The 12,561-nt window shown below is 33.4% G+C and overlaps 1 protein-coding gene across 1 annotated transcript in view; it reads right to left on the reverse strand.

Annotated features, from left to right (window-relative positions):
• Nucleotides 1-201: 201 nt before the first annotated feature.
• LOC127705814 (uncharacterized) overlaps nucleotides 202-12,561 on the reverse strand; it is a 36,786-nt gene continuing 24,426 nt past the window's right edge. The window contains exons 6-7 of the mRNA XM_052210166.1: nucleotides 2,919-3,010; nucleotides 202-2,004 (exon numbers count right to left, since the gene is read on the reverse strand). Coding sequence (XP_052066126.1) covers nucleotides 1,126-2,004; nucleotides 2,919-3,010 — 971 coding nt within the window. The 3' untranslated portion in view covers nucleotides 202-1,125. The remainder of the gene's footprint in view (nucleotides 2,005-2,918; nucleotides 3,011-12,561) is intronic.

The raw sequence follows: 12,561 nt of genomic DNA on the forward strand, positions 1-12,561 counted from the left end.
TAATTTTATGGTGTCAAAAGCATCCTTAGCACCAAATAAAATATGTTATTTGGTAACATGGTGAATAACAATTGAAACACAGACAAACATTTTGGTTTTCATGCATTTTTATCATTTTCACTGGAATTCTGGAAAACGACGCTATTTATTATAACTCCGACATTGATATTTCAATGTGCTTTTGATAAATAACTATTAACATCTGTTCTAACAGATTTTGTATATTTCCATACAAAATATTATTATTCAGAAGACAGAATATGCAAAATTGCTGACATCTTGTAAAATTAGAAATTGTCTGTCCTTGACCTTTCATCGTGATTTGACGGAAACTGCACCATACGAATATTTGACGACCGGGCAAAAAAGATAGTACAGATGATGTGCTTTCGAATGGTATATGATGTAGCCGTATGTTAGGTGGGTGCATTAAAAATAGAATTTTATAGTTAATGTCACTCGTCTATAATGTAACAATTTAGGAAAAAGCCTAAATACAAAAAAAAGTTTATAATTTAATACTTACCATCCTTTAACTACATAAAAGCGTATAACCCCTTTCTTTGCCCTACAATACTTTCCTAGGAGCTGTGGATTGCTAGATATCGTCCGCATATATACAAAATGTTGACGTAAATTGATGACGTCATGTGTTAAAACAGTTATTGGACTAATCAAATCGGTATATATCATTTAATCTGCGCGGTCGGTATGACCCTTTAACACAACTCCTACGTCGTTTGGGTTAATTAGGGTCACCCTAGCCTTTCAGATTAAATGATATATACAGAATTTCTTGGTCAATAACTATTACATTATTACATCGGAAATAAGTACCAAGGAAACAATAATAAAATCAAACTATGTACAATTGATAACATAAAATGACTGTATATGGAATAGCATTAATTTCCCATGCTTGAAAGTCCGACATAAACAGGTGTTTGCCTTTAACCAGTGTCAATCAACACAATGATGAGGGATTCGCCACTATCGCAGAGAATTGTTAATCCACTTGCTAAAATTGTAATACCACTGATGAGCATGGATGGAATTTCTTGTACAGTAGACGAGTTTAAACATTATATTTTTTTGGAAATAGGTTCCGTAATTTAAATTTGCTATTCACGTATATTGTTTTTCAGAGTGTGGTACTCTTTCGTATGTTTTTATTGTATATATATGTCCAAGACTTTTGATTGGATCTTTTTCATATTTTTCATAATTTAAACGAATGGTGCTTTTTCTTTCAATTATTGTTTCTAATTTTCGTTCACTGTCTCTTAAGAGAGAGTCTAAATATTGAATTAAAAGGAACGAATGCTTTTCGCATCGATTTTCAAATTTGAAATTCAATAATTCATCATGTTTAATTGAAGTATGAAGGACTTCTTCTAATTCAGATATTTTCCGCTTTATATTTGAAATGAGTTCTTCGGTTTTGTCCTTTAATTTCAGCATCAATTTTGATTTATCATTATCAATTGCTTTTTTGGTGTTTGGACTGGACTTACAACCACGTATTGTATTTTCGTAAAGATTTTGTAACTGCCATTGTATTTGTCTCCGGTCATTTATAATATATTGAATATTACAGCGAAAGCTTTGTATGATATTTTTCGAAGTGTGCAACACTGCACATATCCGTTCATTATATTCAGCAACCGTCTGTGAAATTCCAAAACGATACATATCTTTCTCACGTAATGCTTCAACATCACATTCGGAATGCATTTCAACTGCACATGAATTGCAGCAGACGTCATTATGTGAGACACAAACACATTCCAATTTCAATTCATGTGTACTGCATAAGAATGGAATGTCATAATTTTTTGGAAGTTCCTTTATGTCAAAAAAATTATGTGCATCATCTATTGTTATTGACGAATAATCGTTTATACATGGTTGACCACAAGCCTCTGTACAATCCAGACCCAATTCGGTTGTCAGTGTAGATTTGAACTGGATTTTACAAGGTAGGCAAATCATATCATTTGAATCCTGAAAAAAAATGTGTATTCATGTAAAAAATATATATGATTTTGCTTTTGACTTATCCATTAAACAGTTTCTGTTTCAATAGAAAACCAGCTAATGTAAAATCATATTACTTTTTATGTGGATAAAGGTATAAAGTCGTTGGCATGAAATCTAAGTACTTCTCCTTTATTCGTATTCTAACGTTTACTTTTTAAATTTGAATTGTCCGAAATGCAAAGGATTTTAAATCCATTACTGATTTTTTACATTGTATAATTTTGATATTAGTTTACGATTTAGTATGCCCAACCTAGGGGTATTGTGTATTTCTGTCTGTGCGTCCGTCCGTTCTAATTTTGTCCTGCTTCAGTTTAAAGTTTTTGGTCAAGGTAGTTTTTGATGAAGTACTAGTTGAAGTCCTATCAACTTAAAACTTACTACACATGTTCCCTATGATATGATCTTTCTAATGTTAATGCCTGATTAGAGTTGTTATCCAAATTACACGGACCATTTACCATAGAATATGATAGTGCCTGCTACAGGTTAAAGTTTTTGGTCAAGGTAGTTTTTGACGAAGTACTAGTTGAATTTCAATCAACTTAAAACTTACTTCACATGTTCCCTATGATATGATCTTTCTAATTTTAATGCCTACTTAGAGTTTATATCCAAATTTCACGGACCACTTACGCCAGAAAATGAAAGTGCCCGCTTCAGGTTAAATCTTTTGATCAAGGTAGTTTTTGATGAAGTTGAAGTCCAATCAACTTGAAACTTAGTACATGTTCCCTATGATATAATCTTTCATATTTGAACGGCAATCAGAGTTTTTACCCCAATTTCGCGGTCCAATGATCATAGAAAATGATAATGCGAGTGTGGTATCCGTGTACTATGGACACATTCTTGTTTAGAATACATAAAACACTTACAAACTGTTCTTCTAGTAGTATAAGTGTGTCTTGTAGTTCATCGTCCTTACTTCCATCTGTCATTCCATGTCGCAACTGGCTTTTAATTGTTTCTACAATTAATATTAAAAACCTCACAGATTATAGTATATTGTCATATTAATACTAATGATATAAATGTACTGCCTATCTAAGTAATTTTTAAAACAAATGGCTGATTAAATAACTCGTAAAGTGATGAGGATCAATTCTGTAATCTTTTTCCGTTTCTTAATTTTCCCTAATACGTTTGCATATCTATTCATCGTTTACACTGACACTGACAATCATCTTGATGTTGTTGTAGTAGCTTCAAGTACAAAATAGCAAAATTACCGAACTCAAAGGTAACGGAGAGTTCCTTACCAAATGGCAGAATCAAAAGCTCGTACACTTCAAACGGATTGAAAACAACTGTTATATTTATGACTTGGTATAGACATTTTGTTGTCTAAAAAATGGTGGAAAAAATTTGGTTTTATAGCTAGCTTAACCTCACACTTGTATTATAGTCGTGCTCGCATGTTCGCCTCGAGTGCGGGAGGTCGTGGGTTCGAACAATGGCTGATGTATACCAAAGAATTGGTATTTGCCGCTTCAGTGCTGCAGTACTCGGTTCAAAAGAAAAAAGAGAATGGTCGTCCAGGAGACTGAATAATGTGTCCGGTGAGGGTGACGGCGAGTCTATGTGCTAACAGTTACCTTGTTAACCAAAACGTTTAGACTACGACTCAGAATGTAGACTTAAACCAAAACAGAGTTGATTATCATATCGCATTAAAGTGTTCTCGTTCTGAATATTGTTTAAATTCCCGTTGGAATTAAATCAACCAATCATCATCATCTGACATTGACATTATCAAGATGCTTATTTTGTTATTGACAAAATATTTGTAACGTTTGGAGGACGTTTTTTCATCAACAATCTACATTTTATAGGAACAAATTGTACCCCCTCTCCTTGTACACTTGTTTCTTTATTTATTTGAATCAGACTTCTTGTGACTTTTGTATGACAAAAGATAGTTCAAATTCGTCTCATTTCATTATGAAAAAAACTTTCTGATTTTTCATTTGAATATTCCAATTGCCATTATTAAAAAAATATATGAAAATGTTTGTGGAATGATTTTAATGACTTTTTAAAATCTAGTAACAAAAAAAACGAATTCTCGTCTCTCAATTCGCACACCTAATAAGGAAATTATTTAGGGTTTTCAAACATAAAATTTTGAAAAAGTGGAAATGATTATGAAAAAAAACGCCTAAAATTCGAGAAGGACATTGGAAGAAGAACAAAGACGAACGATACATAACAATCTATTTAAAAAGTACTTCACAGACATGTTAGACTAAGCATACAATATATAACTGCAGCTGATTAAACAGCTTGCTTCATAATTCATTAACATGATTAAGACAAAATATTCTTTTATGACGAATGGTATCGGAAATCAGCATAAGTACTACCAATGCTACCAGAGTCATATTTCGACAATAAATGTTTCTTCCTTAATGATCAAGGCCACGACACGACAAAAACTTGACAAACGTGAAAGAGCTTATATTCAATATCAATATGCCATTCCCAAAATTCTGAGCTATTTTGATGGAATAACAGTCCACCAGCAGAAGTAGCAATCCAGGCATTAGAACAACAAAAAAGGATATTATGATTTTTTTAATTCAAATCGCATTTTAAGTTAGTCGGGAAAAGTTACTTGTGATGATGTTTCATATTTCAATATGAAATACGAACGAGACCATATTTAACATAACTTAAATATTTTACGTGCCCAAAAGATGATCAAAATTGTGAGTTACATTCGGTTGACGCCTCCTTTAATCTAATTGCTGAAAGGACAAAAGAATAAAGGGAGCATGACAAAATCAAACATATTGCCGATACAACGCATGAGTTCTTTGATAGCCCTTTTGCTGATTATAATGAAGATGTTACTATTTTTTGTCGTACTGCCATAGCAAGTGCTTCAATAAAAAGCAATAAAATAAACTATGAAAAAAAATGATCCAATGTTTATGGTCGCAAACAGTGTTTCAAAATTCAAACCCAAAGACTATTTCGTTGCTTAATCCATTGATAGGCTACAAATATGTCAAATGTCAGCTCACCAATAGAAACTATTTCGAAAACAACCTGCGATGCCATGTTGAGAGTCATCAGTATAAAATAACTAATTGACGGTGTTAACGACCTTGACTGGCCGGTAATCCCTTGAACTGTCGGAAAGAATTAATTGATTCACCGTTAGTTGCTTATTCGATGTAGTAACATGAAAATGAAGAGACAGAAATCTCAATGTTAACCGTTTTTCTTTCTTTAACAAAAACTATTTATATTATGGTAGAGTGGTTGTATCGGACACAAATTAATGCTAATTAGTTATCAAAGGTACCAGGCTTATAATTTGATACCCCAGACACGCGTTTCGTCTACATAAGACTCATAAGTGACGCTCATATCAAAATAGTTAGAAAGTAAAAAAAAAGTATAAAGAGGACCAACATTCCAAAAATTCAATTGAGTGATAAAAACGTCTGCTTACAATGATACATGTAATGAAACTACGAAGTAGTATTTTACGTTACAACAGCAGTGACGTCTCCTACACAAATAGCGGTGGCGCTAACATCTCATACTGATGTGTGCACTCCGGAACATTCTTGGGGCGCGCAAATTAATTAAATTACATTACAATGAAAATAAAATTATGAAAGTTTCACTTCGAATTGTTTTCTCTTATGAATATAAAACTTCACGTTGAATCACTCTGATAAATAGAAAACTTTAAACATCTGTCATGTCTTTCATGATGAACACGAATAAAATAAAATTATTTCTCAGTCTGTTTCAAAGCACGATTAATCATTAAACACCATTAACAGTCCATACAATTCTGATAAATGCAAATGTAGTTCATAGTCATCACGTTTGATGGTCTTTTTTGGTCCACATTTTTATCTTTTTTTATGCGGTCTTTGCTGGTAACATTTCATCACATTATATGCTTTATAAGATGTCCGTTCTAGAAGATATAATTGTTGCATTTCCATTTTCAGTCTTTTGTTTACCTTTTCTTTTTTCCTCTTTGCAATCTCTTTGTTACCAGTAAAGGCGAGTGATCTTTATTCTGGGTTAAAGTAGCTAAATAGCTGTTGTCATGGTAACCTATACATGTCTTCTGATTTAAATATTTAAATTCATTGTTTCCTGTTGTCTTCTCGTCAGGTTTTCAAATGACAAGTAATTCTGCGCCCAAAACTTCTCTAAGTCGATATTTGTCCTGTCTTTTTTTTTAATTATTACATTCATCATAGAAGTTTGCTGTTTTTTTTGTAGATGGATTTCCCGTCAAGTTGTCCTAATAATCATGTCGCCTATCACATCTCAGCTTAAGGCCTCCTCGGAACATTTGAAGGTCTCAACTATTTATTGTTTACCTAAACTACACAAAAATATCGTTTCATCTCGGCCTCTAGTAAGTTTTACTACATGTACTAATCTTTCGGTGCATTTAACGAGTTCCTTAACTACTGCCAAAGAACTTATCACTAATATTTGTAATAAAACATATGCGAACAGTGGAACTAACCATTTCAGAAGTGTAAATAATTTTTTGGATATTTTAGATAAATAACGTGTATTTGATGGTCCTTTAATTAAGTTGATAGTTTTGACTTTCCCTCTCTGTATTCTACACTTCCACACAATCATATCAAACAACATTTTTTCCTACCGAATTAGATGGTCGTTTGATAAATCTGGTTTGCATTTTTGTTTTTGGTGCAACTCATATAAAGCCCTTTTCTATAATGACAAAGGTAAATATGCTTGATTTCTTATTGAAGGTGTGATAAGATCAATAAAGCACCACATTTTCTCCATGACATTATTTATGTACGTTCGGCAGTAAAGTTTGTCAACAGATTGTAGGTATTATATTTCTATGGGCACCACTTGTGTCTCTTTCATAGCAGACTTGTTCCTTTACTGTTCTGATCAAAGTTTATGGCCAAACTTATTAAAGAACAATTTAAATTCCTTTTAACTGATAAATCAACGACTCTTACCGTTATCTTAATGATAATTCTTCGTTAAAAAATTAAGAAACCTCTAACTATACTGCTGAAATTACTCAAAGGAACTTATTTTCAATATCAACAGCAATAACTGTTCTTCCCAGATTAAAATATTGCATTATTACACCAGAAAATCAAAACAAAAGTTTACGACAAAAGGGATGCTTTTTCTTTCTCGATTGTTAGTTTTCCCTTTTCGGAAGGTGATGTTCATTAAGCATCGACTTACGGTGTTTATATATCCCAACTCGTTCGCTATGCTCGCGTCTGTAGTGACGTTTTGGATTTTAATGAGTGTATTCTATTTCATGTACTAGTATTTAGTACTAGTAAATTATTAAGTCAGGGATTTCGTTACCACAAATTACTTAAAACCTTTACTAAATTATTTCATAGATACAAAGATTTTATCTGCAAGTTAGACTGTACCTGTAGAAAACTTATTTCAAACGGAATAGCACATCCTAAATTTTACGATGATGTTGTAAACCGGGCCTAGAAATTTAGATACGATCCGGGTAAACTTATCAATCATCTAACATTGTTTAAATAAACTTAAGCTAAAATGTTACCTATACAGCACTCTAATTAAATCTTTAAATTTTGTTTTTATTGGTATAATTATTGATTTTGTTATTAGTGAATTAAAACAAACTTAATATTACACATATGGACTATCACGGTACTACAATATGTCGATATCTATAGTTTGGCAATGCACAAGGCCATGTTTTTCTCTGACTGTTAATGACGTCTTTAAACCAAAACCGTGTTTGGATGCATACTGTTCATATTTAAGACTAAGATACATGGTTGTTTGTTCATTAGTTGTTTTTGGCTTTGAACTAGCTGTCAGTAACTGCGAGTACTCTAAAATCTGTACTTAGTTTCTAATTTTTGTTTTGTTTTTTTTTTTTTTTTTAAGGATGTGTTAGTCACGTCTACTCTGTTTTTTTGTTAGATGTATTTCTATTTGTATCCATCTGATGAGTTAAGACTTTTTCAACTGATTTTAGTTCTTATGTGGCACTGTTACACCACCGTCCCGGGTTAAGAAGAGGGTTCACCACTCACAAACATGTTTAACACTGCCACATTCTTTATGTGCCCGCCACAAGTCAAGAGCCTGTAGTTCAGTGGTTTTGAGCAAAACATTTGTGCTTGCATGTGAAGGTGAAAGTGTGTCCAAATCTTTCACGTTGTGGTGTATGGTAGTTACGGTCATAACTGTTATATTTGTTTTTCCTAACTTGTTTTGTTATAAATTAATCCGTCATATTTTTTATGTTTTGCATGTCGAGGCCTTTTTTATCCGACCATACGATATAGGTTTTTTTCTCATTGTTGAAATCAGTACGGTTGCCTATAATTGCTTACATCCTCTTCATTTGAACTTTGGTTGATAGTTGTCTCATTGGCAATCATAGCACATTTCCTTATTTTATACTGACAGTAAATAAACAATTTTACATTTCACGGCAGTAGGTCCCTAATCTCTGCTGGTATGGTTTTCCATAATTGATCAATAGTAGTCGGCTCCTACAAATACTGAAATGTGCTAAATTATCGTTTGTAGTTACTGGATGAGAGATCTTTATTCATGATTAATACGGTATTTTTGCTGCTCTGTGGACGTAGGTTTTGAGCGTTGCAGTGATTTCCGACTCAATTAATTCTTAATTAATGTCCTTCATATATAAGCAAATAAATTAAAAGCAGTTTTCAAGCGTCTAATTATTGTGCTATCTTCACTGTTCCCGAAGCAAGATAATTTTTAAACTCTTTGTGTCAATTATTGATAATTTCAAATCAACTACTAGGTCATCTGGGATTAACGACCTCTCTGCTGCTTTGTCATAATGAATCTTGGCATCAAAACATCGTCTTTCTGAACCTATAGGAATAATTTCGGTTTTGAGCAAACCATTTGTGGTTGCCTGTGAATGTCAAATTGTGTCCGATTCTTTCACGTTGTGTTGTATGGTAGTATCGTTCACACTTTCTTGGTTATCTATTTGTGCATTGTCTTTACTTAAACTCTTGTGAAAACGCTTGTGACATTTTCTGCATGTTTTGTTTGACTTACAAGCAACCAATGTATGATGCCCTAAACAGTTGAAACATAAGCGGTCTCTTTTCCCTATTGACATCCGGTCTTTATATTCGATTACTTTGGTACAATTTACCGAGGCTTATGACTCGAGCAATTAAAGGACTGTTTGGAATTAAAGCTTGTGTTTTTGATGATCATTAGTTGGGTTTCTGTAACATTATTTAACGGGATCAGTTTCGTTGTTTCGTTTTTGTTAAAAATGCTGTAGTAGCTATGGATTTTCTAAACTGCCGTATCTGTTACCGGCCTCCATGGTATTTGATTCACTACTTTTCTTACGTCAGTCAAGCGTATGTTAGTACATCCAAGTTCTCTTTCAAAGTTTTTTCGATATTCCCTTGGTAGTTATATTTTACAATATCTTTATAGCTAATAGCGCTTTGTATGAATTATCAGTTTGTTGTGGTGATTTGCACCCTCTTATGTATATTTCAATATTGTTATTAAACTGTCGCAGGCTAAAATGTGTATATCTAAGCTACGCAATAACAATTAGTGCCTGTGTTTATCTAAAATTTTGTTTATGTTCCTGACTATATCTTTCCTGTAACAGTGAAATCGCCTTTTATATACATATACCTTTTCAGAAAATTAAATGGCGCCTATGGAGAACACAAAAAAGATACAAAAAAAAATAATTAATCAGACTCAACTTATATGATAATAAGGTGCGTGTGGTCATGATTTACAATCTAAACAATAGGAAATCTCTTGACCCTCTTATAAACTCAAACACATGTTTAAATATATATTTTCATGAGTTAGTAGACAACTACCCGATTATAATAGTTCTGTATTTAATGTACAGTTAGTTGGGAGCCTTCTTAGATTTTTTAAAGCTCACTTCGTTTTTTTGATATTCTGAATTTTAAAAAAGAATGATGCGAATCTGTACGATACAGACCACAACACCAAGATAAATCAGAAACAATAATAACTCTGTAAAGATAATAATTTAGAAAAAGCAGAACATCGAAGAAAGAATAACGTTATGCTTGAAACTTCCAAACTCATATTGTTTTCACATGATTTGTTGCTTTAAGATTTAAGTGTTTTAGTTTCATTTTAAATTGTCATTTAGCATCTGATTCAATGTTATTCCATATGCGTATAGCTTATGGTATAAATAATTCATTAGTTAATGCTAAATGCAAAATGAAAGTATTATATCACTATCTTTAAAGTCATACTTTTGTATGTTGGTGGAATTAAATTACTCAAATAATCTGAAACATTTTATTGTTTTATAGAACTGCATTATAAAACTTTTGCGTATTTCTTCTATCTATTCTTTACGAAAGCCGAGAAGGCTCACCTATATTTCAGAATTCGGAAATCACCTTTTTATACGTTATAAACTTAGTTATTATTGTAATAATCACCATTTGTTGTTATTGTGATATGAAAATTAAATTCCTGTCTTCATGTTCACTACTCGTCCTTATAAAGATAGTTTATATTTATGTTTTGTTCATAAGCTATTGAGGAGGGTTTGCTTTTCGTCTAATCTTTGTTTTTTTTTGCTGGTTTGGTTTAGAATCAACTCCTGTAAGTATGTGGTTCCAACTGTCTCCATCTGCACCTTCCCAACATACACCCTACGCCGTTTTTCTTTCTTTTCTTCCATTAACTCCCTCAAACCATGTCCATTAAATGATAAATATCCCCCTCCCCCCCCCCCCTCCCTTGAATGTGTCTTGTAAAAAACAAGCGAAAATCCTTTAAAGTTAAATTAACCAGTTCTTCACTATATTCAATCAAACATCACTTTATCGGCCTCGTATCCTCCTCTTTCAACTAATGAAATAAAATTCCATAGTTCTGGAACGAACGATCAGAATTTTACAAACACGTATACAGATCATTTGATCGTGCCCTTGTCACACCGTACCGTGTAACGCAAACAGACGAGGTACGAATATCATATATCCCAATTTGTTAGCTATGTAAACATATCTGTTTGTCTAAAGCTGTGGTAACACCTTACCGGATAGCTCGAACGGACGCCGAACGGATGAAAAAAAGTTTTCCGTTGACAAACATGTTATCCGTTGGGAGTCCTTTGGTGTAATGACCAAATATAACGGACACGTAACGAATGCCTAACTGTAACACACAGGAGGAGTACCAAATAAAACAGACATTTAACAGAAGCGTACCGGATAAACTGGATGAACAAGATCATCGAAAAATTAAAGGCGGCAATAATAAGACATGTAAATCACATACACGTGACCTTAAAATAGTTAAAAAGTTTCCGTTTATATTTGCAACATTTAAGTTCAGTCTGGCCTGAATACGAGCTGCTTGATAGTGAAGATGTGCTCTTACACCATGATCCATTATGAACAATAAATATCATGACACTCAAGAAATCTGACATAACAAACATTGGCATTTCTGACGCAAAATTTTCAATTGGCATTCATCAGTTTTACATTCGGTGCGTATCCGGTTTTTTTCGTTATCTTTCCGTTCATGTCCGTTTCACATTTGTTCATCATCCGTTTTATCTGTTATACGTCCGTTAGAAATCCGTCGGCAAATTGGTCTACCGGACCTCTAACGGTTGTAGCGTGTAACGGATACAAAACGGAAACGGCCGAGTACCGTAAAAAAACGTTCAACGGACACTCCATCCGTTGAAACCCCGTTCAAATTTTGAACATGCTTAATATGTTCCATCGGACAGAACGGACATCGACGGATAAAACAGACGCTGAACAGACATGTGACCGGGGCTTAAATAAACAATTTGTTCGTGTCCGTTCATATCCGTTAGACCCCGTTCCTCGTTCGGTGTGCCCATTACTTGTCCGCTGACCCCAGTGGAGTCAGTTCCGTCAGGTGGAAACTTTTGAACATGTTCAAAACTTTGAACTGTCGTATAACAAATAGATTCGGTAGATGTCCATTTTGTGCGGTACTCGTCCGTTTCTCCTCTGTTATTTGTCCGTTGATGTCCATTAGACTGAATTTACGAACGGACTACTACCAGACTAATTATGAAAAAAACGAAAAAGTTAACGGACGAATAACGGATGAAACGGATGCGTACCGTTTGTAAAACGGATTAGAGTCACAATGAAATATAAATATACCCGATTTTTAGCTTTGCATGCATTTGATAAATTTTATGATGGATTTTGGAATATGATGAATGAAGTCGTTGTACCAGCTTCAATATATCACTAACATTCGGTTGCATTTTGGGAGAATGAATTAAATTTGTTAACACAGGTACTTCAAAATTATTTTTAAGGTAACATGTGTATTATCAATATTTTATTTTTTGTTGTTTTGCGATATGCAAACTTCTTTTCATCCGTTCTATCCGGTGCTAGTCCGTTACATGTCCTTTCTATCCGGTACTAGTCCGTTACATGTCCGTTCTCTCCGGTTATAGTCCGT

Source organism: Mytilus californianus, unplaced genomic scaffold (genome assembly GCF_021869535.1).
Source record: "Mytilus californianus isolate M0D057914Y unplaced genomic scaffold, xbMytCali1.0.p SCAF_6, whole genome shotgun sequence".
Taxonomy (NCBI): Eukaryota; Metazoa; Mollusca; class Bivalvia; order Mytilida; family Mytilidae; genus Mytilus; species Mytilus californianus.